The 25,802-nt window shown below is 48.8% G+C and overlaps 2 protein-coding genes across 6 annotated transcripts in view; one reads left to right on the top strand and one right to left on the bottom strand.

The window, feature by feature from the left end:
• Positions 1-1,719, bottom strand: part of RNF19B (ring finger protein 19B) — a 28,412-nt gene extending 26,693 nt beyond the window's left edge. Inside the window, exon 1 of one of the 5 annotated variants that reach the window (XM_055390603.2) lies at positions 850-1,719. In XM_055390603.2, coding sequence (XP_055246578.1) covers positions 850-1,484 — 635 coding nt within the window. In that variant the 5' untranslated portion in view covers positions 1,485-1,719. The remainder of the gene's footprint in view (positions 1-849) is intronic. The other 4 variants (XM_031002456.3, XM_055390600.2, XM_031002453.3 and 1 more) reach the window with 4 other exon arrangements.
• A 12,580-nt stretch (positions 1,720-14,299) lies between these two features.
• LOC101129830 (large ribosomal subunit protein eL20-like) lies at positions 14,300-14,827 on the top strand. Its single transcript, XM_055391089.1, has one exon. The coding sequence runs from the start codon at positions 14,300-14,302 to the stop codon at positions 14,825-14,827; it is 528 nt and encodes a 175-aa protein (XP_055247064.1).
• The last annotated feature ends 10,975 nt before the right edge of the window (positions 14,828-25,802 follow it).

Raw genomic sequence — 25,802 nt, 5'->3', positions numbered from 1 at the left:
TCCCGTTAGCGTGGCACAGAACACATAGTGCTCAGGGTACCCCAGAGCCTATTCCCCGGTCACCTCCATCCCAACTTTCAGCGGCGGTTGTCAGGGAGAACACGCCTTCTTCTGCAATGCTAAGTCTGTCCCTAGCCAAGTGGACACACCCCTCCGACGCGCTGCCCCCTCAGAATATTCTCATTCCCTCCTTGGCCAAATACCCCCTCCCCACTCTCATTAAGAGATACTCCCCACCTTGGCCGGGAGCGGTGGCTCACGCCTGTAATCCCAGCACTTCGGGAGGCCGAGGCAGGCGGATCACCTGAGATCAGGAGTTCGAGACCAGCCTGGCCAACATGGTGAAACCCCATCTCTACTAAAAATACAAAGAAATTAGCCGGGTGTGGTGGCGGGCGCCTGTAATCCCAGCTACTCGGGAGGCTGAGGCAGGAGAATCGCTTGAACCTGAGAGGCGGAGGTTGCAGTGAGCAGAGATCGCGCCATTGCACTCCAGCCTGGGCGGCAGGGCGAGACTCCGTCTCCAAAAAAAAAAAAAAGATACTGTCCTCACCTCCGGACAGAGGGCATTCCCCCAACAAAAAAACCGCCTCTCCCTGTCTCCTAACTTGATGGACAGCTCCCTTCCCCTCACCGAATGCTTAGCAGCCACCTCGAGCCCTGGGGCAGGGGGCGGGGTGTCGGGTGCGTTCACCCCACTAGTCTGGGCTTGCCTGATGGTTACCACCCCGCCGAAGCTGCCGCCTTGCGGGTTTCCCTGCTTGGGACACCCACGCGGGGTCCATGCTGCCCCCAGCCACGCCCCTCGGCCGCAGCCCGCCGCCACCCGCGCCACGCCCCCGCGCTCACCCGCAGTCCGGGGCCGGGCACCAGCGGCAGTCGGGGTCCGAGGCTAGGTAGCGGCGCAGCATGAACTCCTCGTACTTGTGCATAAGCGGCGGGTCGGCGAGCAGCAAGCGGATGTCGTGCGGGTTGAGTCGCTCGCTGCACTCGGGGCAGCTGATGGGCACCCTGCTCTCGCTTATCTCCAGGCGCAGGTAGTGGCGGAGGCAGTCCCGGCACGAGCGGTGCGGACAGCTGAGGAGGCGCGGGGCCCGCTCCGGCGGCAGCCGCACCAGGCACAGCGGACACTCCACCTCCTCCGCGCCCGGGCCGCCGCCCTCCGCCGCCTCCTCATCGTCGAACCCGGGCTCCGCCGCCGCCGCCGCGGCCTCCGCCTCGGCCTCGGCGGCCGGCTCGGCGGGCAGCGCCTCGGGCGGCGGGCCCTGGGCCGCGGCAGGGGCCGGGGCGGGCGGCGGCGGCGCAGCCGGGGGCGGCGGCTCGGCCTGCGGCTTGGCCCGGGCGCGGCGGCCGCGGGCCGAGGCAGAGAAGACGCTGTGCAAGGTGAGGCGCCGGCGCCGGCCGCCGCTGCGGCACTTAGGGTCGGGCGCGGCCGCATGTAGCGATGTGGAGCGCGGCGACTCGGAGTCCTTCTCGGAGCCCATGGCCCGCAGAGGCCGAGCGGCCAGGGGCGCCCAGCGCCGCCACAGCTCCCGCCTCAGCGCCCCTCAGCCAGCGCCCGGCCGCCGCCGACGCCGCCACCACCGCCTCAACCGCCTCAACCGCCCTCCCGGAGATAGAAGCCGAGCGGCAACGACGAAGTGGTTATAAAGCCTCCGCCCCGCGCGCCGCTGCCCTGCGCAGGCGCTTCGCTCAAACACCTCACAACCCTTGCGCCCCGATCTAGGGGTGCGCTGGGCAGGGCCGAGCGGGGTGGGGCCGGGCGAGCTGGGGCGGAGCTCCGCCTCCTGCCGGTCAGGTGGTTCCAGGGCCGCCATGTTGCGGAGACTCTCAGAGATCCTAGCCCGCTGCTCTCCCTGGTCTCCGCCCCCAATTCCATCACCATGACACCCAAGGTGGACTTTTTGGTTTGCCGTTCCTCATAGGTTGATTGCCACTTCCAGTAAATGATGGTTCAGTTACATTATTTATAAAAAGCAGACAGGGGTTGATCAGATGGTGACTCCCAACTGGTTCACCTTCCAACATTTCTGTTTATTAAGCAGACAGCATAAATTAATAAAGAATATATTCATTCACTGAGCTTCTACAAAGTGCGAGGCATTAGTAAATAAAACAGACAAGGTCCCCTATTGCAAGGGACTTCCAGAATAATTCAAGTCCAAATTTCTTAGTCTAGCATTCAGTGTTCTCTATGTATTTAATAAACCCTATGTATATAATAATCTATTTCTAGGCTCACTTACCATTCTATCCTCCTGGTATCTTGCTTACTTACCAAACTTGTGGAAGGAGACCCAGCGTTTTCTTGCCTGGCAGTGCCTTTGCCTTTCTTTTTCTAGTTCCCCATTCCTCTGACTGGGGGAGGATCTGGACCCTTAGGCTTCCTAGTGGGAGGCAGGCAAACAGCTTCAACAACAGGAATGTATCAGGATTACATTCAATTGCAAATAACAAAAGAAAAAAATAGCTTACGATTGAAATTTATTTATTTTTTTTCCTGAGACAGTTTTGCTCTGTCACCCAGGTTGGAGTGCAGTGGCATGATCACAGCTCACTGCAGCCTCAACCTCCCAAGCTTAAGCGATCCTCCCACCCCAACCTCCGGAGTAGCTGGGAGCACAGGTGCGCCACCAGGCCTGCCTATTATTTTTATTTTTTTCATGGAGATGAAATCTCCCTGTGTTGCTCAGGCTGGTCTCGAGCTCCTGGGCTCAAGCGATCCTCCTGCCTTGGCCTCTCAAAGTGCTGGGATTACAGGCATGAGCCACTGCACCTAGCCAGAAATTTCTCTCTTTCCATGAAATATAAGTCCAAAAGTAGGCAGTTCAGGGCTGTTCAGCCATCCTCAGTATTTGGCTTCCAGTGTTAAGGTCACCTCACTATGGTCCATATTCCAAACAGTGGGAAGGAAAAAGAGAAGAAAGATGCATCCTCTTCCTTTTAAGAAGACTGCCTTGGGGCTGGGCGCTGAGGCTCACGCCTGTAATCCCAGCACTTTGGGAGGCCCAGGCAGGCGGATCACGAGGTCAGGAGATCGAGACCATCCTGGCTAACACAGTGAAATCCCGTCTCTACTAAAAATATAAAAAATTAGCCGGGCGTGGTGGCGGGCACCTGTAATCCCAGCTACTCGGGAGGCTGAGGCAGGAGAATGGCGTGAACCCAGGAGGCGGAGGTTGCAGTGAGCCGAGATCGCGCCGCTGCACTCCAGCCTGGGCGACAGAGCGAGACTCCATCTCTAAAAAAAAAAAAAAAAAAAAAAAAAAAAAAGAAAAGAAAAAAGGACTGCCTCGAAAGTCCCGCACATTTTTGCCAAAACATACTCACATGGCCATACTCAGCTGCAAGGGAGCCTGGGAAACATTCTCTTAACTGGGTACAATGTGCCCAGCTAACAATGAGTGCTCTGTTATTAATAAGGAATGGTAAGATGGGCCAGGAGCTGTGGCTCGCACCTGTAATTACAACACTTTGGGAGACCTAGGCTGGTGAATCTCTTAAGCCCAGGAGTTTGAGACCAGCTTGAGCAACACGGCAAAACACCATCTCTACAAAAAATACAAAAATTATCTGGGTGTGATGGAGTGTGCCTGTAGTCCCCGCTACTTGGGAGACTGAGGTGGGAGGAATGCTTGAGCCTGGGAGGTTGAGACTGCAGTGAGCTGTTATTATGCCACTGCACTCCAGCCTGGGTGACACAAAAAGACATCGTCTCAAAAGGTGGAAACCAGCTGTGATATTTTAAACCAGGTCTCCAGAACTTCAAACTTTTTACATAAAACAAGAAGGGGAGCCAACAAAGAAAACCGAAAAGCGGGGGCCAGTGACATAAAAGAAAAACTAAGCAGGCATGATGTCACAGACACCAACATAGTATGTTCCCAGAAGGGAGTGGTCAATTGTGACAAATGCTGCTGAGAAATCAAGAAAGATAAGAACAGAGATGTGACCACTGGATTTGGCAACACCAAAGAGTCCTAAAGGAGGGGGAGAGTTTAATCCTCAAATAGGATGGAGGTTTGATGCTGGATGGCTAAAACAACAATTAATGTCTATATTTATCTGGCAGAATAGGCTAGACTTGGCTATGGTAACAAACAAGCCAAATATCTCAATGGCATAACACAACAATGGTATATCTTTTCCACTCATGCAAAGCTGGCTATGGGTTAAGGCACTCTCCAGGGTAGCTCTCCTCAACTCTCCTGGGTAACTCAGAGATCCAGACTACTTCTGTCTTGGGCTCCACCATCTCAATGCAAAGCTTTCAGTATTGCCTCAAAAAGAGAGCTGGAGGCCGGGCACGGTGGCTCATGCCTGTAATCCCAGCACTTTGGGAGGCCGAGGCAGGTGGATCACCTGAGGTCAGGAGTTCGAGACCAGCCTGGCCAACATGGTGAAACCCCATCTCTAAAAATACAAAAGTTAGCGGGGTGTGGTGGGGCGCCTGTAATCCCTGCTATTCAGGAGGCTGAGGCAGGAGAATCGCTTGAACCCAGGAGGTGGAGGTTGCAGTGAGTGGAGATTACACCACTGCACTCCAGCCTGGGCGAGAGAGCAAGACTCTGTGTCAAAAACAAACAAACAAACAAACAAACTGCAAGGGAGGCTGGGAAATGTAGGAAGAAACCATAAGCCATTTAGTAAGCAGTAGTATCATCTCTGCCACAGTTTCCTATAATCATCTTTGACTCTGTTCTCAGTGCCCAACGTCCTAATCAATTGCAGAGCCCCCTTAGAGGAGGTATATGCTTATGGTGGGAATGGAGGGTAGGAGAGATGGCTGCCTTGTTCCTTGGGTCAGATTGTGCTAAAAGATATGGGGACCCCCAATTCCAGGTAGACCCAGATGCCTTTTAGATGCTTCTCCTTGTGCAGCTGACAGAAACGGCTGTCAGAATCCCAGCTTGCTGGAAGGCTCAACACTACCAAATGTCTGCTTGTCTTGGCTCTGGCTTCCAAACAAATTCAGCCTCAGTTCAAAGCTGCCAGTGCTTTGGGGAAAATAACTTCTCTTAAATGCCACTAGATTTTGCAATGGCCCCAACTTGATTGTGTTTTCTTCTCTCCTGAGACTATCACCCTTGAATAAAGGGACTAAAGCAATTCCTCCCACGTTTCCTTATGTGTCTCTTCTTGATAGAAACTGAGTAGTGACTCAGAGATGGCATGAGGGAGAAAAAGATTCTCACTCATCTGTACACTCATTCAGTAAAGATTTATTATACTTACTTTGTGCTAGCCTCTTTGCCAGCTACCAGGGTCATGGAGATGAAAAACATAATCTACTGGGGGTTACAGACAAGATGGCAGATCACTGAGATACCAAGTGATGAGGACATATACAAAAAAGCTATGACAGACCAACAGAAGGCATGGCAGGCTCTGCTTAGGGTGGTCAGGGATGGCTTTCCTGAGGAGGAGCTCTTTCAGCTGGATCTCAAATGATGAATATGAGTTGACAAAGTCATAAGAAGGGGGAAGGACATTCCAAGCTTGGGGAGCAGGGAGGAAAGGCATAGTGTGTATAAACACAGGATAAGTCTGAGGAAGTATGAGCAGCAGGGTTGACAGGAGAAGAGAATGTTTGAAAGGACATGAGTGAGAAATGAAAATGGAAAGGTTCTGGCCAGGCATGGTGGCTCACACTGTAATCCCAGCACTTTGGGAGGCTGAGGTGGGCAGATTGCTTGAGGTCGGGAGGTTCGAGACCAGCCTGGCCAACATGCAGAAACCCTATCTCTACTAAAAATACAAAAATTAGCCAGGCATGGTGGCACTCACCTGTAGTCCCAGCTACTCGGGAAGCCAAGGCACGAGAATCACTTGAACCTGGGAGGCAGAAGTTGCAGTGAGCCAAGATCGTGTCACTGTACTCTAAGCCTGGGCCACAGTGTGAGACTGCTTCTCAAAAAAAAAAAAAAAAAAAAGGAAAGAAAGAAAGAAAAGAAAAGAAAAGAAAAGAAAAGAAAAAAACAAAAAAGAAAACGGAAAGTTTCTGTATTATGGCTCCATTGGATGCAAGGACCAGAAGCCTAACTTGAATGAGGCTAGGCCAATGATTTTTGGCTTCTATAACCTTTTGAACCCTTTGTACCACAGCAGCTGCACCCAGGAAAGCCCCCAGATCCTGCACTCCATCATTCATCTTTGCTTCTCTGCATGCTAGCTTCTTCTTTTTTTCTTTTTATTGTGGTAAAATATGCATTACATAAAATCTACCATTTTAACCAATTTTAAGTGTACAGTTTGGTAACATTAAATAAATTCATATTGTTGTGCAACCATCACCACCATCCATCTCCAGAACTTTTTCATTTTACCAACTTGGAATTCCATAGCCATTAAGCATTAACTCCCTCTTCTTCCCACTTTATTTTTTCAGTCTACTTCTCTCTCTTGCTGGAACTGTAGAATCCCTAGCTTATGTGTCCTAGCTTCCTCACCAGAGAGGGGTAATTATCTTCCCTTTGTTCCAGATTCTCAAAATTCTTCAGAACAAGTCTGATTGGTGAGGTTTGGCTGCATACCCACATCTGTGGTCATGGAGGATGGAATGCTATGATTGATAGGCAGTACCTGAACCATATGGCTGGACCAAAGGGAGGAGCAATTCTCCAAAAGGAAGGAGCTACTCTTTCACAAGAAAGGAGGGAGGGGCCAAACATGAGCAGATGAAATATGAAATGTTCATCAGAGATAGGCTGAGACCCAGCTACAGGAAGCCTTGAGTGCCAGGCTAAGGAGCTCAGCCTTTAGTCTATGAGGTATTATGGGACAGTTTAAATCAAGGAGAGCCATACATACCATGAAATTGGACTACAAAACCTGCTTTTTTCTTTCTTGAGGCTCTACTTTTGAGTTTTCTCTTGTCTTTTTCAAGGTTTTTGTTGTTGTTTTGGTTTTTTGTTGTTTTTTGTTGTTGTTGTTTTGTTTGTTTGTTTTTTTGGGACAGAGTCTTGCTCTGTCACCCAGGCTGGAGTGCAATGGCGCGATCTCGGCTCACTGCAACCTCCGCCTCCTGGGTTCAAGCGATTCTTGTGCCTCATCCTCCCGTGTAGCTGGGACTACAGGCGCTAATCACCATGCCCGGCTGATTTTTTTTTTTTGTATTTTAGTAGAGATGGGGTTTCGCCATGTTGGCCAGGCTGGCCTTGAACTCCTGACCTCAAGTGATCTGCCCACCTCGGCCTCCCAAAGTGCTGGGATTACAGGTGTGAGCTACCACGCCCAGCCTCCTTTTTTTTTTTTTTTTGACATGGAGTTTCACTTTTTCGCTTTTGACGGAGTGCAATGGCACGATCTCAGCTCACTGCAACCTCTGCCTCCCAGATTCAAGAGATTCTCCTGCCTCAGCCTCCCAAGTAGCTGGGACTACAGGTGTGTGCCACCATGCCTGGCTAATTTTTGCATTTTTAGTAGAGATGGGGTTTCACCATGTTGACCAGGCTGGTCTCAAACTCCTGATCTCAGGTGATCTACCCGCCCCAGCCTCCCAAAGTGCTGGGATTACAGGCGTGAGCCACAGCACCTGGCTTCAAGGTTGCTTTGAAAGCTAATTTTAATTAGATGTCACATGAATATTGAGGCTCCTAGCTCCTTCCTCTGGCCTCAGAAGTCACCTCTACCTGATGTGATCTCCATTTTTCCCTGTGGATCATGAGCTTCTGTGCCTAGTCAGCCTGATCTGGGTCACCTCCTATTTTCTGGGTCTCCTGGCCTGTCCTCTCTCCGCCTGCCTCAGGGAGTGGCCTCTTTATCCATCTGGAAGTCTTCCTGCCTCTGACCTGTCCTCTGATGCTCACATCGAAGCCCTATCTGTTTTATCTCCAAAATGCTTATGGAATCTCACCCTTTCTTCCTGGGTTTACATGCACTGCCCTGTTCAAGCCTCATTATCTCTTCTGCTTCAATTTCGGCTCCAGCTCCTCAACTGGTCTCTTTTGTGAAGCCATTGGCTCATGTCTACCCCTACTCAAAAACTTTCTCCAGTTCCCACTGCAGAAAGCCTCATCTTCTTGCATGCCTCCTGGACTCAAGCCATTTGGCCTTCTTTATGTTATCTAACTAAGTATGCCCAGGATTGTTAAGCCTCGCTTCTTGGCAAATGCTGGTCCCTCTGCTTCTTATGCCCTTCCTATCCCTCTCCACTTGGTGTAATCCTATGCATATTTCAGGCTCATTTCCATGGTTACCATCCACCTTTCTACAGTCAGACCCACCTCCCTCCATCCTTTGTGTCCCCAGGGTACAGTGTAGATAACTCTCGAGTTACATGTATTACTAGGGTATCCACATACTTTACTGTCCAAAGCAGGACATTTGGAAGGATGAAAGGGAATGCTATTAATTTGCTCTAGTTTAACAGGTGTCAATCGATCTGTTCCAGGCAAACTGGAAGATATGATCACCCACCTACACCCAACATCGCTGTAAAACCCGCAGTTGGTGCTTTCATTTATCTCATTCATTGCTCTCAACAGCCATGTGAGCTTGGTATTGCTATGCTGTTTTGAAGATGAGAAGATGGAGCCTCAGAGAGAGGAGACTTGTGGTCACACAGCCAGCTCATCAGATTCTAAATCCTGGACTCTGACTCCACCCTTGGCACCTCCAATACCACAGGGTCTTGTCTGGGTTAGTGACATGTGGACTCTTAAGACAAAGAGGGAAGGTAGAAATGGAATCTTACTCATTGCATGCACTGGTCTCTGTCCAGGGCCTTGTGTAGCAAAGACCTCAGGACATGTTTGTTAGATAGATGACTTCTTTTTTTGTTTTGTTTATAGACGGTGTCATGCTATGTTGCCCAGGCTGGAGTGCAGTGGCTATTTACAGGCAAAATCATAGTATGATACAGTTTCAAACTCCTGGGCTCAAGCAATCCTCCTGCCTTAGTCTTCCAAGCAGCTGGAACTACAGGCTTCATGACACCAAACCCATCGGATAGGTGACTTCTTGGGGATAGATAAACTGTGTATTTTACTTAAAATCTGTGCCCCTCCCCAGGACTTGTTTTACATGGATTCATTCATTCAATCAATTAATTAACATTTAGTGTGTACCTACTATGTGCCTGGTACAGTGTCGGTGATATAACAATGAGCAAAACGGACAAGGTCCCTGCTCACATGGAGCTTACAATCCAGTGGGAAAAACCCTTACAAAAACAATCATACAAATAAACATACAGTTACAAATCAGGATAGATGCTAAGAAGGAAAAATACTTGGTGTGAGGTGTAAGAAATATTTTGGAGGTAAATTTAATAGGTTTTGGTCATAGATTTGATTGGGGACAGCGAGATGGAGATGGTTCTCAGGTTTTTGCTTGAGACAGAGAAGAGCATTTTGGGGAGATAAGTGGGGCTGGATGTGTGGGACTTGAGGCATCTGTCGGATTTCTCTTTTAATCTTTGCCACCTCCAGCAGGTTGATTTACTCAAAGCTGAAAAATTACAGCAAGTAATGGAAACCTGCAAATAAAGCTGGCCTCCAGGTAGGTAAGGTAGAAAGAGGGGCAGGTGTGGGAAGTCAGGAGAAAAGCAGAGAAGGGAAGGGGGACGAGAGGTGTTCATGGAGACAATAATCAGACCTCCCAGACAATAATCAGACCTCCCGAGACAATAATCAGACAACTGCTCCCACACAATAATCAGACGTCCCAAGCTCCCAATAATCAGACCTCCCTAGGACTGCGGCGATACCGTGCGTTTCACACTGCGGAACGAGCACGGCTCGCGTCTTCCCTTGCCCGGGGCAGGGCCAGCGCTTTCCTCGGGCGCTCGAACGAGGGGAGGGGGCCGCTTAGTGCCTGGAAATCCGAGCAGCCTTGGCTTGCTTGGCTGCGCAACCCGCCAATCCGGCTGCGCCCGGTGGCGGTGCCATGTGACCAGCCTCCCTTTCCCTCCCTGGCCTTCCAGGGAAGACCGGCATCCCCGCAGTGCTGCCACCCTCGCCATCCCGCCCCCGCCCCTCGCGTGCCGCATCCGCGCGGGAGAGCGCCCGGCGAGGGGCCGGGATTCCGCCGCGGTCCGCTACGGCGCAGGGGACGGGAAGGCCGCGGAGGCGAGCGAGTTGCTGCCGCAGCTCCCGCAGTGTTTTCTGTCAAGGTCAAGCATACCCACTCTTTGACAAGGCTGCCTCCGAAATCCCTCCCTTGCAGTCCTTCCAGCCGTTCCCACCGCCTTTGCCACTCATCCTGCGGCAGCCGTCCTCGGACCGCTGCCCCTGCCTCTCACTGGGCTTCCAGCAGACACAGCGGGGGATGGGAGGGTTTCAATAGATTCTGCCCCGCAAGCTTCCCAGTCACCTTTCTCATACCTACAGCTCATGGTGTGTCGCCCTGCCTTAAACCCCACGCTGGCTCCCCGTGCCCGATGAGAGAGCATTTAGATCCTTCATAACTAAGACTCACCTTCACCCTCACCAGTCCCACCGCCTCCTTGCACGGGAGACCCCATCCCTCTGGACCCGGGGCCCTTCCAGGGATAGCCATCACTTGCATACTTGTGACTGCTCTTGCTGTAGGGTCCCCTTTCCCCCTTTGTGAGCCTAGCGAATTCCTAGACCCAACTTAATTATAATAAAGCAACAGAGGGTAGAAACTGGCACTAAAATGCCGCTTAGCAAAGGTCACAAAGGTGAAAGCCTGCAGGAGTCAAGCAGGAGAGAGAAATACGGCTGGTGTATCAGGGGCATAAGAAAAACCTGTCTTGCCGGGCGTGGTGGCTCACGCCTGTAATCCTAGCACTTTGGGAGGCCGAGGTGGGCGGATCACGAGGTCAGGAGATCGAGACCATTCTGGCCAACACGGTGAAACCCCATCTCTACTAAACACACACACACACACACACACACACACACACAAAATTAGCCGGGCGTGGTGGCAGGTGCCTGTAGTCCCAGCTACTCGGGAGGCTGAGGCAGGAGAATGGCGTGAACCCGGGAGGCGGAGGTTGCAGTGAGCCCAGATTGCACCTCTGCACTCCAGCCTGGGCGACAGAGCGAGACTCCGTCACAAAAAAAAAAGAAAAAGAAAAACCTGTCTTATGGCATGAAGTACAGTATTTAGAAAGAAAAAAGAAAGGAAAAACCTGTCTAAAGGGCAGGGAGTCCGCTCTTCATTTAGGCCAATGTGCTCCTTGGGAGAAATGTGGGTCTTATGATGCCAGATTTTCTGAATTTATAAGAAAAGCCACAATTCTGGACTTTTATGTGTAATCCATCAATTTTTAAATGTTGATTTGATTTTTTAAAAACACCCCTGTGAGCCAGATCCATGTCATAAACTCTTAGCGCATTACCTCCACCCTTAGAGAAGAGGATGGCTTTCACTAGGAAAATGCTTTGGAAAACCAGGGTAGAGGTGTAGTCTTGAATGTCTGAGAGGCAGCTGTTGTGGAGGCAACAAAGAAGAGAAGGCCAGGCGTGGTGGCTCACACCTGTAATCCCAGTACTTTGGGAGGCCGAGGCGGGCGGATCACGAGGTCAGGAGTTTGAGACTAGCCTGGCCAACATAGTGAAACCCCATCTCTACTAAAAATACAAAAATTAGCCAGACATGGTGGCACGCGCCTGTAGTCCCAGCTACTCGGGAGGCTGAGACAGGAATATCGCTTGAACCTGGGAGGCAGAGGTTGCAGTGAGCCAAGACCACGCCATTGCACTCCAGCCTGGGTGACAGAGTGAGACTCCATCTCAAAAAAGAAGAAGAAGAAGAAGAAGAGAACTTAGATTTGGATCTGTTCCCCAGTGGCTCTGAATGTTTTAAGCAAAAGGTCATACATACACTGAGAAGCTACTGAGGGCTCAGAGATTCTACCAGAATCTGGAGGACTGGATTTGGGAAATGGGCAGGACCCAAGGGCTCTGGGGAGGGGTGGACAGCAGGAAGCCAGAGAGGGCCAGAATGACAGCAAATGTTTCCTCCTATCCTTATGCGGACTACATGAAGGCCAAAGAGGAGCCCTGTAAGGCTTTCACTTGATGATGGTGGTGATGGGGAGATAGGAGAGAAAGCCAGCCCCCCAAACCTGAGGCTTCACACAGTGGGATAATGCCTGGAAGAGAAATCTGAGAGGTCCTTAGGAAGAGAGAGTGGAATGAATAGCCAAAGGCAAATTTCCTTTACCAGGAGACAAGAGCTGGCTTGTGGCTGAGGCCGGGGGCTGTGGAGGAAAGTAGAAAAGGCTGTCTTGGAAACTGGGAGTTGTTTTTGTTTTTGTTCACCCTGAGGTTTATAGCTATGATGTGAATGTCTGTGCCTCCTATCCCTGGAAATATTCAAGAAAGATCTATATTCATGGAGGCTGCCCTGACTGGAGTGTTGGTGGAAACAGCTGAAGGGGCCAACTTTTACATCTGTTTTGGTATAGTGCTGACCAAAGATAGTACAGACTGAAGTAGGAACGGGAGCAGGAGAAATAAAGCCTCCCGGGAATCTGCAGTAATCCTGGAAAGGGGTTTTGGAATGGGTGCTTGGGTCCATCCTTGGAAGGCTTAAAAATAGGCTTCGTGTTATATAATTTTGTTCAACTGAAGGCTAGTACAAGTCTTCTGAGCATGTTTAAGATAGGCTAGGTAGGCTAAGCTATGATGGTTAGGTTTATCAAATGCATTTTCTGCTCACAATATTTTCAACGTATGATGGGTTTATTGGGACATAAGTTGAGAAGTGGCTGCGCATGGTGGCTCACACCTGCAATCCCAGCACTTTGGGAGGCAGAGGTGGGTGGGTCACTTGAGGTCAGGAGTTTGACACCAGCCTGGCCAACATGGTGAAACCCTGTCACTGCACTCCAGCCTGGGCAATAGAGCGAGACTCCGTCTCAAAGAAAAAAAAAAAGTTGTATACATTTGCTTGTGCAAAACACTGTATTACATGCTACATACATTACATCTGTTATCCTCACAGTGATTTTTTTTTTTTTTTTGAGACAGAGTCTTGCTCTGTTGCCCAGGCTGGAGTGCAGTGGCGCAATCTCAGCTCACTGCAACCTCCGCCTTCTGCGTTCAAGTGATTCTTCCACCTCAGCCTCCCTAGCAGCTGGGATTACAGGCACTCGCCATCATGTCTGGCTCATTTTTGTATTTTTGTAGAGACAGGGTTTCACCATGTTGCCAGGCTGGTGTTAAAATCCTGACCTCAGGTGACCTGCCTGCCTTGGCCTCCCAAAGTGCTGGAATTACAGGCGTGAGCCACCTCACCCGGCCCCCCACAGTGATTTATGAGGGAAGTACTATTATCATAACTCCCACTTGGCAGATGAAATTAAGGCCCAGAGAGGTGAAGTGACTTACCCAAGGCCACTGAGATAGCAAACAGTGGATTGGATCTGCTCTCCAGACAACTGCCCTACATGCCTGTAATTCCAGCACTTTGGGAGGCCTAGCGGGGATGATTGCTTGAGGCCAGGAGTTCGAGACCAGCCTGGGCAACACAGCAAGATCCCATCTCCATAAAAAAGTAAAAAAAACCTAACTGGGCATGGTAACACGCGCCTGTAGTCCTAGCTACTTGAGAGGCTAGGTGGAAGGATCACTTGAGCCCAGGAATTCAAGGTTGCAGTGAGCAGTGATTGTGCCACCATACTCCAGCCTGGGTGACAGAGTGAGACCCTGACTCAAAAACAAAACAAAAAACCACAATTGCCTCTAAAATACATCTCTCTAAACTAGCCCTCTTCTCTCTTCTGTCTTCTCTCTCTCTCTCATACACACACACACACACACACACACACACACACACACACACACCACACACTCTGGGGGTGATGGGATTAATGCTGGTAGAACTGGTTTCTCCATCCTTCAGCATGCCTGGATCTAGTGGTCCTTGCCTCTGCCCCAAAGCCAAAATGACGGGAAACTTGCATTTAACATCTTGTTAAATATGCCTTAAAAAGAAATCCAGGAGAGTTAACCCAACTGTTAATAGTGATTATCTCTAGGTGATGAAGTTATACGTAATCTCTATTTTCTTATTTTTACTTATTTGCTTAAGTTTTTTTCTGCCATGAATTTATTAAGTTTTGTCATAAGTAAAAATAAATACATAAAATTATTCTCTATTTTAATAATTATCTGTGGTCCCACAGATGGAGGTATTTCTATTAAATACTCAGAAGGGGGCTGGGTGCAGTGGCTCACGCCTATAATCCCAGCACTTTTGAAGGCCAAGGTGGGTGGATCACTTTAGATCAGGAGTGGCCAAGATGGTGAAACCCCATCTCTACTAAAAATACAAAAATTAGCCTTTTCCTTTTGCGGGTGGTGGCAAAGGTGGAGAGAAAGCCATGAAGGCCTTGGGCACAGAACAACAGTACAAGGTGGTGTGTCACTGCCTGTCCACCCCCAAATGCCACACACTGCCCCTCTACCACATGCAAATCTTTGCGCCTAATCATGTAGTTGCCAAGTTCCACTTCTGGTACTTCCTATCTCAATTAAAGAAGATGAAGAAGTCTTCAGGGGAGACTGTCAACTGTGGGCAGGTGTTTGAGAAGTACCCACTGTGGGTGAAGAACTTTGGCATCTGGCTGCACTATGACTCCCGGAGCAGCACCCACAACATGTACAGGGAATACCGGGACCTAACCACCATGGGTGCTGTCACCCAGTGCTACCAAGACATGGGCACCCGGTACCGCGTCCGGGCCCACTTCATCCAGATCATGAAGGTGGAGGAGATTGCGGCCAGCAAGTGCTGGTGGCCAGCTGTCAAGCAATTCCACGACTCCAAGATCAAGTTCCTGCTGCCCCACTTGGTGCTGTGCCATCAGCAGAAGCCACGCTTCACCAGGAGACCCAACACCTTCTTCTAGGTACAGGGCCCTCGCCCGGCTGTGCCTCAAATAAACTCAGGAACACCCTGGTGGGGAAAAAAAAAGTTAGCTGGGCATGGTGGTAGGTGCCTGTAATCCCAGCTACTCGAGAGGCTGAGGCAGGAGGATCGCTTGAAACCAAGAGGCGGAGGTTGCAGTGAGCCGAGATCGCACCACTGCACTCCAGCTTGGGTGACAGAGTGAGACTCTGTCTCAAAAAATAAAAAAAAAGAAATACTCTCAGCAGGGGTTTGTCCTGGGCACTGGCATCACACAGAGAGGAAGTGAGAACTCATCCAGGATTAAAAACAAGAATCACCATTCCTGAAGGATTCCTCTGAGCCCAGTTCCTTGTTCCTTCATAGCCATTGATATGCATATCTCAGTTAATCCTCAAAATCAGTTTAGGAGAAAAATTATTTCACAGCTGAGGAAACCAAAGATCCTGAGACTTAGAGAGGTTACATTACTTGCCCAGGGACACACAGCTAGAAAGTGATGGAGGCAGGATTTGAATCCAGATCTAAGTGACTTCATAGTTTGTAAATTTTTAACCTCTGAACTTTGCCCTTCCAGTTGCAAGATGCTGATGCATTCCTGTATTTCCAGCTCTTCACACACAGGCACTCATCGATATTAGCACTGCCTAGAGAAGCCAGTGAGGTAAAGATCATTGTCCCATTTTCCAGGTGAGAAAATTAAGGCCAGAGAGGGGACTCGCTCAGTGTGGTCAGCTGAGAAGTAGTGGCATTCCTTCTAGAATCCAGGTCTCCTTTCTTGCCTCTGGCAGCCTTCCTCCTTCCGCTACTTTCTGCCAACTGCTGAGGCTTCTGTCTCGAAACAAATGACTCAAGGTAAATCACTGGTTGGACTTCCCCTTTCTCAAAACACAGGAAGTCTGTGTTGTTTGCATTCCCTGTGGGTGAACAGTTTCAGCTCAGTTATGAAGTAGGCTGGGCCACATAGAGGACTGGGTCCTGCTGGGGCAGGGTTCCAGGCTACTGGGGCTGGCACAGCTGCATTTTTCCTTCCTAAGAGTCATGTCAGTGTGTCTGTCAAGTCAGGCTTGACGTCTTACCCCAAAAAGCCGGCTGTACTATTATGAAATTTAGAAAAATGAGCCCAAGAGGGAGGGGCCCTCTCCATAATTAATAATAACGACTATTATTTCATGTTTACGGCACATTAACCTTCCTACCAGGCACTGTGCTAAGTGGCTGACACGTGAACCCATTTGAGCCCTGTAACAGCCCTAGTAATAAGGTTCTATAGCTTTGGAGCCAAATAACACTAGATACAAATCACAGAAATGCCACTTCCCAGCTGTGTGACATCAGGGACATTATTTACATTCATTCAATAAATACTTTTGAGCACTTACTATGTGCCACATTTCAGTGAACAGAACAAAGATCCCTGCTCTCTTGTGATGTTTACATTCTACAAGGTAAAGCAAAGTGTAAACATAATAAATATAATAAATTATAAATACACATAAATAAACGGTGTTAGAAAGTGGTAAGGGGAAGATACAGTAGAGCAGGGAGGAGACAGGGAGTGCTGATGCACCATCAGTGCAAGGAAGAGGCAGGATGAGTTGTTAACCAGTGGTGTCAAGGAAGGTCTTGCTGAGAAGGTGCTATGCATACAAAACTTTAAGGAGGTGAGGGAGTTAGCCATGCAGGTAACTGGGGAAACCCTTATTAAGCAGAAGGAACAGCCAAAGCAAACGCCCTAAGTGTGCTTGGTGGTTCCAAAGAGTAGCCAGGGCCGGGTGCAGTGGCTCACACCTGTAATCCCAGCACTTTGGGAGGCCAAGGTGGGCGCATCACAAGGTCAGGAGTTCAAGACCATCCTGGCCAACATGGTGAAACCCATCTCTACTAAAAATACAAAAGTTAGCTGGGCATGGTAGCGCGCTCCTGTAGTCCCAGCTACTCGGGAGGCTGAGGCAGGAAAGTCGCTTGAAACCGGGAGGCGGAGGTTGCAGTGAGCCGAGATCGTGCCACTGCGCTCCACCCTGGTGATAGAGCAAGACTTTGTCTCAAAAACAACAACAACAACAAACAAACAACAACAACAACAAAAAAAAACAAAGAGCAGCCAGGAGGCTAGTATGGCTGAACAGTGAGCCAGGGAGAGAGTCCTCCCTACCCACAGTGTTGCCCCAGTGATTCTTTCTTATACCTTTTCTGTGCTTCCTTCCTTGCTCTTCTCATAATTTCCAAGTATTTAATTTACTTGAGTGTTTGCTTATTTCTTGTTCGTTTCCTCCACTAGCCCTAAGTTCCTTAAAGTCAGAGAACACATTAGTTTTACTTGGTGTTGACCACAGAGCCTGGGACATAAAAAGCACTTAAAGTTGAATTAATGAATAAACCATCCATCCATCCATCCATCCATCCATCCATCCATCCATCCATCTAGTCACAGTTATGATAGAATCTTCCCATCATGTAGATGGAAAATAGTAATTTCTCAGGGTAACTCTGGTTACCCTGAGAGTTCTAGTTCAGGACATTAGCAAGAGAGTTAAACTGCCTAGGTTCCAGTTCTGGTTCTACTGTTTACTGGTTGTGTGATCTCAGGCAAGTTAAGAAAAAAACCTCTCTGTGCATCAGTTTCCATATCTATCAACTGGCAAAATAGTAGTATCATTCTCTAAGGGAGGGTTGTAAGCAGTGTAAACAGCACCAGGGGTATAGTGCTTATGTATGTGTTTTCCCTATGCAGTCTAGCCATGAGCGTGAGGAATCCACTTCCTTCCTCCTGTAACAGATCCCAAAAGGGCAGAGAGAAGGGCAAGGGGTGCCACGGTGAGTGAGGCTACAGAAAATCCCTAATGCGTGCTGCCACATGTGTGCTGTGTGTTGGCAACTGGGGGTGGCCCTAGGGTCTTCACTGAAGTGGCATTCTGGGGATACTGTTCTTGATGTGTAGCCCCCCAGCCTGATCCTCTGGCCTTTTACTGCTAGACAACCTTTAGTGGAATCTTACTGCTTGCAGTTGAGAAAGTTGACTGATACAGATATTAATACTGAATACCTATTTCTTTTTTTTCTTCTTGAGACGCAGTCTGGTTCTGTCGCCCAGGCTGGAGTGCAATGGCGCGATCTCAGCTCACTGCAACCTTCACCTCCCGAGTTCAAGTGATTCTCCCACCTCAGCCTCCCAAGTAGCTGGGATTATAGCACCTGCCAGCATGCCCAGCTAATTTTTGTATTTTTAGTAGAGACGGGGTTTCACCGTCTTGGCCAGGCTTGTCTCCAACTCCTGACCTCAGGTGATCCGCCTGCCTCGGCCTCCCAAAGTGCTGAGATTGCAACTGTGAGCCACCACGCGTGGCCCTGAATACCTATTCCTATGCCTGATACCTTACATTCATATTTTTATTTTTTTTGAGATGAAGCTCCGCCTCTCGGGTTCACGCCATTCTCCTGCCTCAGCCTCCCGAGTAGCTGGGACTACAGGTGTGGCTAATTTTTTGTATTTTTAGTAGAAACGGGGTTTCACCATGTTAGCCAGGATGGTCTCGATCTCCTGACCTCGTGATCCGCCCATCTCGGCCTCCCAAAGTGTTGGGATTACAGGCGTGAGCCACTGTGCCTGGCCTACATTCATTATTTCATTAACTCTTTACACAGACCTGAGAGGCAGACATTAACCCCATTTTACAGATGAAAGAACCAGCTCAGAGAGGTGGAGTAACTTGATCAAGGTCATGTAGCCAACGACTGGCAGAACCAGGGTTCAGGCCCAGGGTGATTCCTAAATTGCTCTCTCAATGTGATTAAAGGCCCCAGCAGGATTTTCTCCTCCAGCACTTGCTGTCGGTGATGACAGAGCACAGCTCAGCTCAGCCGGAAGGGAGGAAATCGTGTGAATCTCGTCCCTAAGCAAGAAAGAGAAATGGGTCGGGGCAGCCTGGGAGAGTTCTAGAACCTGGAGGGGAACTGACTGTGCCTTGCCTAGGTAAATGCTTCAAACATGAGGAGTCCTGTCCCTACCGCCCCTAAGACCAGAGACATTTTCTCTCTGAGGTCTGAGCCCAGCTATCGCTGAATGGCCTGATTCTCATGAAAATGTGGAGATAGAAAACATCTGGGGTGGCTGTGGTTGCCAGGCAACAACCAGCCATTCACTCTCTTGCCAGAATCAAGGAGGCTGTCTGATGCTGACAGAGATAGCTGCATCTGAGGCCTGGAGACCTAGATTTTGGTTCTGATTTGCTGTGTGGTCTTGGCAAGTCCCTGCCTTTCTCTGAGCCTTCATTTCCCATTTTTTATGTAAAGAGCAGTCAGACTTACAAGTGGCAGTATAAGCAGGCACCAGATGGTCAGAATTAGAGTGATAGTGTGGCACAGGCAGAGGACCAGGGCAGGCCATGGGTGAGGGAAGACTCAGTTCTCCCTTCCATCCTGCCCTAGGCTATCCTGACTCTGGTTACTAGCTAGAGGCAAGGGACATTTCCTTTCCCACCCTGAGCTAATTCGGGCCACCCAGACTCCATCCCAGGCTCACCCTTGCAGCTCAGAGTCTAGGAATTGTCTTCATACCCACAAATTAGCACAGCCACCACCTACTTGGCCAACTTTTCCCCATGGGGAATTTCCTCAGTTCCTGCTGAAGTGAAGCTACCCAGCTTTGGGTGTTTCCCTGGACACCCATCAGAGGACCTTCTGACAGTTTGCAGAGATTGTATTGATGGTAAACCCTGAGGGTGGTGTGTTTCGCAGCAATCAGCAGAGTTAACATTTTCTATTTCACATCCATTACAAAATATGACAGCAGCTGCCATTTGCTGGGCTTGGCACAGCCTCAAATGCTTTATGTCTGTAATCTCATTTAATCCTCATACAATCCAGGGGGATAGGAATGTAGGTCCTATTGTACAGATGAGGAAATGGAGCCTCAGAGAGGAGAAGTGATTTGCCCAAGGTCCCAGTAAATGGTGCAGGCAGGACTCCCACTCAAGGCCACAGTCTGGGGTTTAACCACTACAGGACACTGCTTCCTCACAGTCCCACCAGACAGCATCAGAGCTGGAAGGGCTCCACCTGCTCCCAACTTTACAGATGGACAAATCGAGGCCCAGAGGGAAGAAGTGACTGGCCCAAGGTCATGTAACAAGTCAATGCTAGAGCAGATTCTAGGACTGCTCTGCTAAAAGGCTCACCACACCATTCCAGAAAACAAAAAGTGCCTCAGGCAGAAGCAGTGGATATACCAGAAATCTCATTTTAAGAAATCCATAGCATTTCCTAGGAAGTCAGACAGTGCATGAGGTTCACAAGACAAGGATCTTGCAGAGGTTCTTGAGGTTAGGGCAGAGTCCCAGCATTCCTCTAGGCAGTAAGGGGCCTGTGGGTGTCACTCTTTTGGTCCTACAGATGAAGCTGCAACTCCAGCTACTGGCGGAGGTGATATGTATGTCCAGAATGTTCTCAACTGCCTTGCCTAGCTCATGCCTACCTGTCTTCAAGTATTAGTTCGAAGTCACTTCCTCTGGGAAGGCCTCTGTGAACCCCTAAGCTTGCCCCACTGCAGATTCTCATGGCCCTAGCTCTTTTCCATAAGAGCACTGTCCTCAGTTTGCCCTGTGGACTCACACCAGAGGCACATTTAACTAACACCAGCTTTACAACTTATCCTCCAACCACCCAACTCCAAAGATGCCACCCCAGAATTTGGTATTATCCTCACGAAACCAAACTCACCTTTTAGCATGCGCTAAGCTGATAATGCTGAATATAGAAACAGATTGGAGTCACCCCTGCAGATACCAGGAGCACTCCTGAATTCTCTGCTTAATCTCAATGCATCCCTAGAGGTGATTTTCTTAAAGGCAGAGAGGCTTCAATGTCCAGGTATCTCAAGACAGCCTTTCCTTTAGTTACTTATTTTAGCATACAAAAGAATTTGAAGATGGAAGAGGGGACCACCAGCCAAGGAATGCAGCCCAAGAAGCTGGAAAAGTTATGAAAACCAATTCTCATTGAGCATACAAAAGAATTGAGCATACAAAAGAATTATTGTGCAGTACAGGTAATTTAAGGGCTTTATTTTAGTTTATTTTTTGAGACGGAGTATCGCTCTGTTGCCCAGGCTGGAGTGCAATGGCACGATCTTGGCTCACTGCAACCTCTGCTTCCCAGGTTCAAGCAATTCTCCTGCCTCAGCCTCCTGAGTAGCTGGGATTACAAGTGCTCATCACCATGCCCAGCTAATTTTTGTATTTTTAATAGAGACGGGGTTTCACCGTGTTGACCAGGCTGGTCTCAAACTCCTGACTTCAGGTGATCTGCCTGCCTCAACCTCCCAAAATGCTGGGATTACAGGTGTAAGCCACTGTGCCCAGCCCTAAGAGCTTTAAATGTAGTTTTGGGTATGTCCTTTCCACCTGACGGCTGACTTTCAAACTGAACCCCATTCAGAGACACCCTCATCATGATTATAAATATGAAAGAGTATTGAATTTCTACATACACATCTCTCCACAGACCCAAAGTCCCATGATAACTTGTTTGGCTCATCTCACTGTAGCCACACCTAGCACCATGCTGGGCACAAAGCAGGTACTCAGTAAATGTTTATTGAAGGAATAAATCAAACATGCTTACTTGTGAAAATAAGACCAGAAGTGGTTTGTGTGGGTCTAGGTGGCTACAGGTGCTCTCACTCTTCAAGACAAGAAGGCACATATGCACCACTGTGCACCTGCTCCCCCAAGTACACCAGGCCAGAGGCAGAGTGAAGGTGAATGTGGATTTGTGTTTATTCACTCCACACTATGTGAAAACCGGAGCCAGTTTTCTATAATATTTTTGGCAATTACATCTATATCAGTTTCACAAATTACCACAAATTTGTGGCTTAAAACAAGATGATTTTTATTGTCTTACAGTTCTGGAAGTCAGAAGTCCAAAATGGGTCTTATGGAAGTTAAAATCAAGGTGTGAGCAGGGCTGCATTCCTTCTGGAGGCTCTAGGGGAGAATTGGTTTTCATAACTTTTCCAGCTTCTTGGGCTGCATTCCTTGGCTGGTGGTCCCCTCTTCAATCTTCAAAGCCTGCAACACAGCATCTTTAAATCTCTCTTTGTTCTGTCTTCATACATTATCTTCTCTCTTATAAGGACCCTTGTGATTACATCAGGCCCAGTAGGATGATAGTCCAGGATGATCTCTCCATTTTAAGATCCTTAATGTAATCATATCTGCAAAATCTCTTTACCATCCGAGGTAACCTTCACAGGTTCTGGGGACCTGATATCTTTAGGTGGTCATTCAGCCTACTGCAGGATATCGTATTTTGCTTTGTTGAGCAAGATGCTCAATACATGTTTGGTGAATTTCATCGTAACAGAAAGAAAAAGTACTGCCCCAGCAGAGAGCCCACAACCTGAGTACCCTGGAGCTGTAAGAGCTAATAAATCATGGGCATAGCATAACCCAAAGCTCCTCCCAACATAGGGGGGGGGGGGGTAGGAGCTGAATCACTAAGTCCCCCAACCCTCAGGGAATTGCTGTTTCTCTTTCCCCACGATACTGATCACTCCTGCTCCAACCTCTTCCAGGGATGAAAATTTTTGTTCTTATTTTATATCTTGAAGAAATAACTTGCATGTGTTATTGTTACTAAACAATTCAAATCTTTTTTTTTTTTTTCTGGAGACAGAGTCTCACTCTGTCGCCCAGGGTGGAGTGCAGTGGCACGATCTCAGCTCACTGCAACCTCCACCTCCTGGGTTCGAGTGATTCTCCTGCCTCAGCCTCCCGAGTAGCTGGGACTACAGGTACACACCACCACGCCTGGCTAATTTTTGTATTTTTAGTAGAGACAGGGTGTCGCCATATTGGACAGGCTGGTCTTGAACTCCTGACCTCAGGTGATCCGCCCACCTTGGCCTCCCAAAGTGCTGGGATTACAGGCATGAGCCACTGTGCCTGGCCTAGAATCTTTATTTCTGTTTATTAATTGAGAAAAGGAACTAACCATTTTAGTTAAACATGAACTTCGGAGTCAGAAAGATCTTGGTTCAACTTCTTCCCTGAGAAAACACCAAATTGCAGATGACTTGTGCAGAGAGAGGACTCAGAGGCCCTTGGGGCCCTGGAATGGGAGGTCATAGTGGTTTCCACGGAGGCTTTGGCAGTGGCATCGGGGCCTGGATAGCGGTTGGGGTCAGGGACTGGGCCATGGAGCTTGCAGAGGCAAGGATGAAGACGAGGAATGGATGCCTGTCACCAAGTTGGGCTACCTGGTCAAGGACATGAAGATCAAGTCCCTGGAGGAAATCTAGCTCTTCTCCTTGCCCATCGAGGAGTCTGAGATCATTGACTTTTTCCTGGGGGCATCTCTCAAGGATGAGGTTTTGAAGACCACGTCTGTGCAAAAGCAGACCTGCGCTGACCAGCATACCAGGTTCAAGGTGTGTGTTGCCACTGGGGACTACAGTGGCCACGTTGGTCTGGGTGTTAAGTGCTCCGAGGAGGTAGCCACGGCCATCTGAGGGGACATCACCCTGGTCAGGCTCTCCATTGTCCCTGTGCAGAGAAGCCACTGGGGGAATAAGATCAGTTAGCCCCCACACCATCTCTTGCAAGGTGACAGGCTGCTGTGGCTCTGTGCTGGTGTGCCTTATCCCTGCCCCACTGAGGCAATGGCATCACCTTGGCCCCTGTGCCCAAGATGCTGCTGATGGCTAGTACAGACCAGTGCTACACCTCAGCCAGGTGTATTGCATCATAACAGAAAGAAAAAGTACTACCCCAGCAGAGAGCCCACAATCTGAGTACCCTGGAGCTGTAAGAGCTGAGAAATCAGCTGGACACGGTGGCTCACGCCTGTAATCCCAGCACTTTGGGAGGCCGAGGTGGGTGGATCACAAGGTCAGGAGTTTGAGACCAGCCTGGCCAACATAGTGAAACCCCGTCTCTACTAAAAATACAACAAATTAGCCGGGTGTGGTGGCGCGCGCCTGTAGTCCCAGTTACCCGGGAGGCTGAGGCAGGAGAATCACTTGAACCCGGGAGGTGGAGGTTGCAGTGAGCCGAGATGGCGCCACTGCACTCCAGCCTGGGCAACACAGACTCCATCTCAAAAAAAAAAAAAAAAAAAAGCTGATAAATCATGGGCATAGCATAACCCAAAGCTGCACTGCCACCTGGGCAACTTCGCCAAGGCCACCTTTGGTGCCATCTCCAAGAATTATAGCTATCTGACCCCCAGCCTCTGGAGAGAGACCATATTCATCAAGTTTCCCTATCAGGAGTTCACTGACCATCTCCTCAAGACCCAGACCAGAATCTCTGTGCGGAGGACCCAGGCTCCAGCTATGTATACAATATAGAGTTTTGTTTTGTTTTTGTTTTTTGAGACAGGGTTGCCCGGGCTGGAGTGCAGTGGCATGGCCACAGCTCACTGCAGCCTTAACCTCCAGGGCTCAAGCAATCCTCCTGCCTTAGCCACTCCCTAACCCCAGTAGCTGGGACTACAGGCATGCACCACCACCCCCAGCTAATTTTTTTGTGTGTGTTTTTTGTAGAGACAGGGTTTTGCCATGTTGCCCAGGCTGGTCTGGGACTCGGGCTCAAGTGATCCGTATGCCTTGGCCTCCCAAAGTGCTAAGATTACAGGTGTGAGCCACTGCCCCGGTCAACGGAGTTTTTACACAAGAAAAAATAAAATGAATTAAGCCTGTTAAAAAAAAAAAGATCTGGATTCAAAGATCTTGGTTCTGCCACTTACTAGTTATAAATAGTAATTTTAACTCTGAGAAGCCTCAGATGATGTTTTTGTTTGGTTTTGCTTTTTTAACCTGGAAAATGGGGATAACAGAACCTCCATTATAAGGTGGCTGTGACAAATAAATAAGATCATGCATATCAAAGTGTGGTCTCCAGACCAGCTGCATTAACATCACCTGTGAAGTAGCCCCACTTCTGACATACTGAATCAGAAACCCTGGGCATGGGGCCCAGCAATCTGTGTTACAACACACCCTCCAGGAATTCTGGTGTAGTTCAAGTTTGAAAACCACTGATATATATGTAATACGCCTAGTACCCAATTGGCTTACTATTGACAGTTCTAGCATACTCCCTCTGAGATGTTGAGTTAGGTAGGTATCTTTTACCCCTCATGTCCTACAAACACTGTATGTCTTAATATCTGGGTTGTCTGCTAATGCAATCTATTACTCACACAGCTGCCCTTTAATATAAGGTAGTCTTCCGGTCTTTCCTTGCATACTTGCAGTAATAGGTAGCTCACTATTTGTCTGCGTAGGGTAAACCCCCTGGTCAAGCCTGTTCATACAGGCATGCCAACTGCGTATGCACTGTAAAGACCTTCCCCTAAAGGCCTCTTCTCCAAGGTCCCTCAGCTGTGCTTAGGTCTCTCTTTAGCTTCAGGGTAGCTCTCCTGTATGTCTGAGCCTCAGATAAGCTTGATCAGCCCTGAGGAGCAGGGGAGGTTTCCTTCTCAAATCTGGGACCATGTTTCTACTTGCTTGCCTGGTGTTTTGGCAGCCACTTCACCCTGCTGACTCACTCTGGTCTGAGGTCACGCAAAACCTCCAAGCCTTTTTCTCAGGAACTACAGGAACTTGCGTCGGCTGGGTCACTCCAGTCCTTGATGTGTGCAATTCATTTCTTAAAAATAACATTACTTTCAAATTATGAAAGACATGCTTGATATAGTAAGTTAGGAAAACACAAAGGGAAAAAAACCTCACTGGTAATGGTCATCCTAAAATTGACATCTGATTTCAAAAAGAGGATCCTATATTCTTGTATTCAAGAAAAAAAAAAAAAACCCACTTAAGCAATTTCCATTTCTGGGGTAAAGAAAAGAATCAGAGAAAATGAAACTAATGTACTGCAGGAATAATTGTGAATTTCAGCATATATGGACATCTCTTGTCTCATAATTCAAATGTACATCAATGCATAACAATGTAAACTCATCCCCCC

The sequence above is a fragment of the Gorilla gorilla genome, chromosome 1 (genome assembly GCF_029281585.2).
Source record: "Gorilla gorilla gorilla isolate KB3781 chromosome 1, NHGRI_mGorGor1-v2.1_pri, whole genome shotgun sequence".
In the NCBI taxonomy this organism is placed as follows: domain Eukaryota; kingdom Metazoa; phylum Chordata; class Mammalia; order Primates; family Hominidae; genus Gorilla; species Gorilla gorilla.
This window is presented reverse-complemented; position numbering and strand designations above follow the sequence as displayed.